This window comes from Halyomorpha halys, unplaced genomic scaffold (assembly GCF_000696795.3).
Source record: "Halyomorpha halys isolate HHAL.00 unplaced genomic scaffold, Hhal_1.1 Scaffold765.1, whole genome shotgun sequence".
Classification (NCBI taxonomy): Eukaryota; Metazoa; Arthropoda; class Insecta; order Hemiptera; family Pentatomidae; genus Halyomorpha; species Halyomorpha halys.
Window position 1 is genome coordinate 179,426 of NW_027113294.1, and position 6,726 is coordinate 186,151.

The 6,726-nt window shown below is 28.6% G+C and overlaps 1 protein-coding gene across 2 annotated transcripts; it reads left to right on the forward strand.

The window, feature by feature from the left end:
• Positions 1-1,329: 1,329 nt before the first annotated feature.
• LOC106686004 (sentrin-specific protease 8) lies at positions 1,330-4,912 on the forward strand. Of its 2 annotated transcripts, none has more exons than XM_014429068.3 (3): positions 1,330-2,233; positions 2,344-2,408; positions 4,788-4,912. In XM_014429068.3, exon 1 carries the CDS (start codon positions 1,535-1,537, stop codon positions 2,177-2,179), a length of 645 nt encoding a protein of 214 aa, XP_014284554.1. In that variant the 5' UTR covers positions 1,330-1,534; the 3' UTR covers positions 2,180-2,233; positions 2,344-2,408; positions 4,788-4,912. The 2 variants fall into 2 exon arrangements, with proteins under 2 accessions (XP_014284554.1, XP_066906960.1); XM_067050859.1 differs by lacking the exon at positions 4,788-4,912 and adding an exon at positions 3,758-3,941.
• Positions 4,913-6,726: the final 1,814 nt, after the last annotated feature.

Here is a 6,726-nt window from a genome sequence, read left to right on the forward strand (position 1 = left end):
TATTGAACGTAAAGAGCATTATTAGGGCTAATATTTTAGTAAATTCATTCTAATTTAAATAATGTTCTATTAGGGTTTTTTTTTTAGTATTTTAGGCAGTTTTAAAGATATGGAGGTTTGAATGAAATATATAACATACAGCTCCATATGTGATATATATATATGAAGTGTCCATATATGATATATATAGAGTCCATATAAAATATATTTGGAGGTCTATAATTTAACTACTTAGAGCCACTAGAACGGTTACTGGTCAACAAGACGCAACCTAGCAGCCGAGACGTGAACTACGGTCATCAAGTAAACGCCATATATTGATGTATGAACTATTTTTTGTAAATACTTTGATTTCACGCATGTAATATATTGTACTATTTGCATAAATGAAGATTACAATGGAATCTTCTGGTCCACTAAAAGCTAACGTCTTACAAACAGCATATCTTTCAGAAGTATGATTAATAAATATTTGACAAACCTAAATGTGAATACTTCCTCGAGAGATTCCCTCCTTAGGCGGCACTGAGTAATAATATACATTTGTATATCAGCATATTTTATCGCTATTTTTTTAAATATTCCCCTGGTGTTATTCCTTCTGTATTCTCTGGATCTTTCCATCTTTCTGTATCCTCTTCCTTTCGTCAGGACCTTCAGTGAATATCTGTAGGACTGGCTACTCCTTCACGACCGTAGGGGAATACCTTGTGGAATGGAGTTTCCATCTTGCAAGGATTTGTGGCGAATACTCCTAAAGCTCATCAAGCATCCCATCAATTCACCTCCTATCCAGAATACCTTACCAATCGAATACGCAATTTTTGAGGCCTTCTGATGTTGAGTTCCTCACCTCTTAAATAGGCCAGGACTAATTATAAATTTTGAAGTGTATGTCTTCCTTTGTCAATCAAGTATTTTTACGAGTCTTGGATTAACGGCAAGAGACAACGTGTAGATCCAGCACAAAATATGCTCTATTGATTTTAACTTACCGACTCCTGACTTGCCAGGGAAAAATACAGCAAAAGGTATCCAAATAATAGGAACGTAAGTTTCTACCAACAAAAAAAAGCCTAATTGCTTTAATTTCTACTTATTTCGTCCTATTTCTCATTAATCTGTTTCATACAATAAATCTAATAATTCAATTGGCTCAGTTTTCCCCACCCTCTCGATAACATTTTTAACATTTATAATTAAAAAAAACTTTCATTTGTAACCTAATAAAATTCAATGTTTTTGTTTTTTGATTCGGATATATAAGTTGATAGCAGTTAATTAAAAAATCAATGAAGTTATATCTTTGATGTACATATAATCACAAATGTCATTGTAGTGTTGCAGTAATGTAAGGTTATGTTTTTTATGTTTTTTTAAATGCTTGATACCGCTTAGTCAATAGCGGTATTTTGAACTGATGAATTACTTCTGTAAATTTTCTTGCTGATTCCTTCTATGTGCCTAAACCCATCCTATAATAAAATTTATGAGTATGAATGATGCTTTAAAAAATATGAAGGGGTTCTAAAATATGGCATCCCACAAAAAAAGGGTGATTTTGAGTTACTTTGATTCATTGATTCATGATTCTGATATTGATTTGTTAGATGGACCCCACTGGTTAAATGATACCATTATTGGTTTTTATTTAGAATACTTAGAAAAGGAAGTATATGTAAATAATGATATATGCTTTATTAGGCCTGAAATAACTCAGTGCTTGAAGTTATCTGAAGTTAGTGAGTATCCAATTTTTTTAGACCCATTGAAATTTAAACAAAGGTCTTTTGCTGTCTTGCCATTAAACGATTGCGAGAACCCTGGTCTTCCTGGAGGATCTCATTGGAGCTTAGTAGTTTATAGCAAGCCTGAAAGAACTTTTTATCATCTCGACTCATCTAAAGGTTCCAATCACAATGCGGCCAGAACTTTATCTTACAAATTAAGTCTATATGTTGATAGAAGTAATTTATGCAGTTTCAAAACTTTGAGTTCCTTACAACAGACTAACTCGTATGACTGTGGTGTTTTTGTCCTGTGTAATATAGACAATATTGTGCCTCATATACTGCGCTTCAACAAGTTAGAGAATATAAATCCTATCAGGGAGTCTGAAGTTTCAAGGAAAAGGCATGATGTTAAGCTTCTGATTAATACTTTGGCTAGGATGAATTGAACATTTTTTGCAGTAAAAACAGACTAAAGCTATTTTAATAACTACAGCAGAATAGTAAGTTTGTATTCACAAATTAATTTTTAAGTATTTGATTTTTTTTTTAAATATAACTTTTTGGAATGGATTTATTGAGCCCACTTTTTAATGTTAAATAATATGGTTAGATCCTTTCACACATGTCGAGGAAGAGGTCGAGGATTGAAGTTTCAACAGTTGATTGCCTATTAAGGTGAGTAAGCAACAGTTTATTGAATTCCGAAACTTGGATTCAAAGTTTAATTTTTAATACAAGTGTTCTGGAGTTCTTTTTTTTTATCAAGCTCTTTTCTTATTAATTCATTTATATATCTTTCTTGTTAGATGTCATGTTATTATTTTTTCACAGAAATCCTCAAAGTTATGGTATTTTATTAATTAATAGTAATTAATTAGTTTTATTTTGAAATGGGTGTGTTCCAAAGATAATACTGTAGACAGGGATTTCTTTCACTTCTACAGGCTATTCAAAAACTTGAAGGTAGTCAAAGAGTAACACAGTCTAAAGTAGAATCTATAGAGTACACCAAATACAAAATATCCTATTTTTAATTTTGTTAGATGTTCTATGATTCATGCAAAGTAGCAATGTGTATAATTATGCAATTCTTATAGTTGGATTTCAAAATTTAATTTTTTTTTTATATGGAAAATTAAAAGCTTTTTTCTTAATGGTTATTGGTGAAATTTAAAACTTATATAAATATGATAATGGAAACTTTTTAATTTCAAAAATCATTTTAGAGATAATTAAATTGTAATTCACCGTTTATTGACAATAAATACTTTATTTTGAAACATGTCTTCTTTAAAAATATATTCTATTCATATTTTGTCTCTCACTGTAAGAATTTGTTGAGGTCTTAATTCACACATTGTCGTTTAGTTGTGATGTCTTGTAAATCAAAAAGAACTTAACTTAAAAAAAAATTAATGTTTCATTCTAGAATGAAGCATTAATTGGTATGTTTATTGAAAAATAAATGTTGTAGGAAGATAGTCCGAGTGGTGGTCAATAAAGGTATCAAAATAATAGAAGAAAACTATTTATTGTTAACCAACATTTCGCCCCACTTTGCAGGGCTTCTTCAAGGCTGTCAGATTGAAACAAAGATCACAACTTCTTCTACTATTTTGATACCTTTATTGACTGTCACCTGGACTATCTTCCTACAATCTACTTCATATGGTCAACTATCGTCCAATAAGAAAAATAAATGTGTTTCCAAAAACAGTGGTTGAGACGAGATATCTTTGAATTTGTATTATTTTTTTTGGTTAGAGATATCTCAGCTTAAGCGATGTTATGTTGTTTAAATATATAATATTTTACGTTTTTTATTGAAGTGATTTACTGAAACTTCATGTCATTGACTGGTTGTCTTGATCTTTAACATTTTTAAAATGCCTTGGTTTATTTATGGGGTTCTTTGTAAATTTATGTAAAAATGATTAAATTTATGTTAAAATGACATGAAAAGATTATTTCATTAAATTAAATTTTGAAATATAATTATTCCCTATTTTTTTTTTTTTTTATAGAGAGAAAATGCAAGTTTGTTGTGAACTATTTACTTCATACGTTTGAATGGGCTGAGAATTCAGCGGAATTGGAAAACTTCTGTTTAATCAAAACTATTTTAGTTTTGGTTTATTAAAGAGCTTATAATTAATTTATAAAAGAAAATATATTGTCAAATATTTGCCTATCTTTTTCATTAATCTGATTTTTATTTCATATTTCTCAATATTTTCTTGCAGTTCAGCTGATAAAAAACTAACTACTTAAAGTATTAAAATATAAAATTGCTAAAACTTAACTAAAAATTTTCTTAGAAAAGTTTTAGCTGAAACTAAACTCAATTACAACAATTATACATTATTCCATTTTTGATTGAGTATCTATCTAATAGTCTCCACATTAATACTTTAAGTTCATTTTATATTTTTTAAATTCATTATCTTTTATTATTTATACTGCATTTTACTGTTTGCCTTTATTATCCTTTTTGTCAAATGAAATTTTAAAAATAATACAAGTAAGTTAAATTTTTTAAATACCTGTTTTCTTCTACTTACAGCTCATCAATTACAATTTAAAAAGTAAAGAAAGATTTTGATTTGAAACTTTTGTTTTCTCATCACAGTTTACTTTTTTATTATTATTATTATTATTATTACATTTATTTAATGATTAATGACAATATTAATCCTACTAAAGTTGCCTGCCTACATTCACAAATTTTATTTCTATTGTATGATTGATCACTTTTGACAATATACATACATTTAAATTGTTCAACTTTGTTGGAATTATCTTAGTTTAAACCATTTTATTTATTTGAAGATAGTTGTCTCTTCATAAATATCTATTAATATAACATTTATCATTGTATTATATTTTTAAAACATAATTATTTACCAATTATTTTAGTAAATATTATATTAAATTGAATTAGATGAAGAATATTCGTTAAGCTGAGTATATTGTGTAAATATTTTTTACAACTCCTCAATAATAATAATAAATCTTAATTCTTCTTAAATTTACTTATATAAATTTTGTTCACAGAGCGGAAGGTGCCTTCTAGAACTGCCTATATCACAAATGAAAAAATCTTTACATGATTGACTGTGGTGGCATTGATACCCAATAATATATGCAAGAATTAAAAATAAATGTTTCTTTAAAAACTATTTAATTTTTTTTTTAACTCCTGTGGTTGGTTTTTTTCTTTTTTCTTATTTTATAAATCATCTGTGTTAAGGTCATAATAATCTTTTAATAAGACAAAAATCTTTATATTTTAAAATATACTGTAATACTCATTGTTTAATTTTCAAACATAATAGTATATATATGATTCATATCCGATTTGTTTGTTTAAGATAGTAATTGCCTGTAAAATATAAAGTTAATTTATTTTGGCTATTATTCACCCAAAGATATTTAAAAAACTTTTGTTATTTTTTTCTGGTTACATATTAGTATTGACACCACAGTGTTTTCTAGTTACATTTTAGTATTGACACCACAGTGTTTTCTAGTTACATATTAGTATTGATACCATAGTGTTTACTAGTTACATATTAGTATTGAGACCGCAGTGTTTTCTATTGCAATATATCAAAAATTAATGCAATAAATTTTCTAGTTTTGAAAATAAACTTCATAATTTTAACTGTAAAGTAGGAGGAAGGCTTCCTGTTTGGCTATGTTTCTTGAGTTTTTGACATCTTGTAAACATTAAGGAATTCTTAACAAAATACTTTTAAAAATTCTGAAGGACCATGCTATTCCTCAGTTCTTTCGTTTATCTTTTCCTATTGTATTATATAGCAGGATTATAATTCAAAATATTTACTTAAGATGATAATATTCACAAAAAAAATAAATAAATAAATGGAAGGTGGTCAAATAAAAACTCAAATAGTGATCAACTATTTTAATTGCAGCTTACTTCATAGTGACACATTTATGAGAAAAAGGTTCACTCTGGCCCTGACTTTTGTCTAACAGCTCTGATGAAGCTCTGCAACTTGGGGTGAAACATTGGCTCCACTAAAATAGTTTATCACTATTTGAGTTTTTATTTGACCACACCTGGCCCATCTTACATTTATTATTACAAACGGTCAACAAAAAAGAAATGGTGGAATTTTTAAAAACATGATTTGACCTTTTCAATCTCGGACATCAATTCCGATGAACTGCTATGAGAAGAATATTTCCCAACATGCTCCAACTGTACAGTTCATTCTGGTATTGATTTAATCGACTCTGGCTTTATTATACATTAGGATAATGATACAAAACTTTTTTATGATGTTTACATTTTATACAATACAAGATGATTACATTTTGTAAATCATGACTTACTTAACTCTGTATCTCAGCCTCAAAAATTCGCCATACTGAGGAAACAGCTTGATGTTGCCCGGAATTTCACAAAACAAATCCTAAGGAGCTTAAAAAAATTCTTGAGGTTGTATGGAATTTGAGAAATCGATCAAACTGATCAAAAAAATGCTTCTACAGGTCCAAGTCGTCTTGAAAAGTAAGGAAGTCAATATACTTTTCTTTTTAATGAAAGAAACATATTCCTCCAATACATAGCATGTTTTATGTACCTTTGTTGTTTAAAAGTTTCAGAAAAACAATTTTAGTTTTGTTTTATTTATTTCAAAATGTACCAAATATTCTAAAAAAAATTGAGAAAATCCTAAATTCTTGACCGGCAGTGTATTTCCAAATCAGGCACAGAAAGAACCAACACTACCCATATAATTAAATTTTCTTATCGATTTATATGCTGATATTTTTATTACAATTTTTAAACATATATCCAGAAGGAATAGCATATCTGAAGGTGGATCCACATGTTGGCCGCTCACCATGGCTCGGAGGCTCGTACAAATGCTCGGCGAGCCAAGTGCGGACCATCCACATGTCAGTGTTATTCAGAGAGGCAAACATGGAGGACGTTGAAGTGTTTTCAGTCATTGCACTT

Bases quoted from the DNA above. Each gene is read 5' to 3' on its own strand.
- LOC106686004 (XM_014429068.3), top strand. From the start codon at position 1,535: ATGGCATCCCACAAAAAAAGGGTGATTTTGAGTTACTTTGATTCATTG.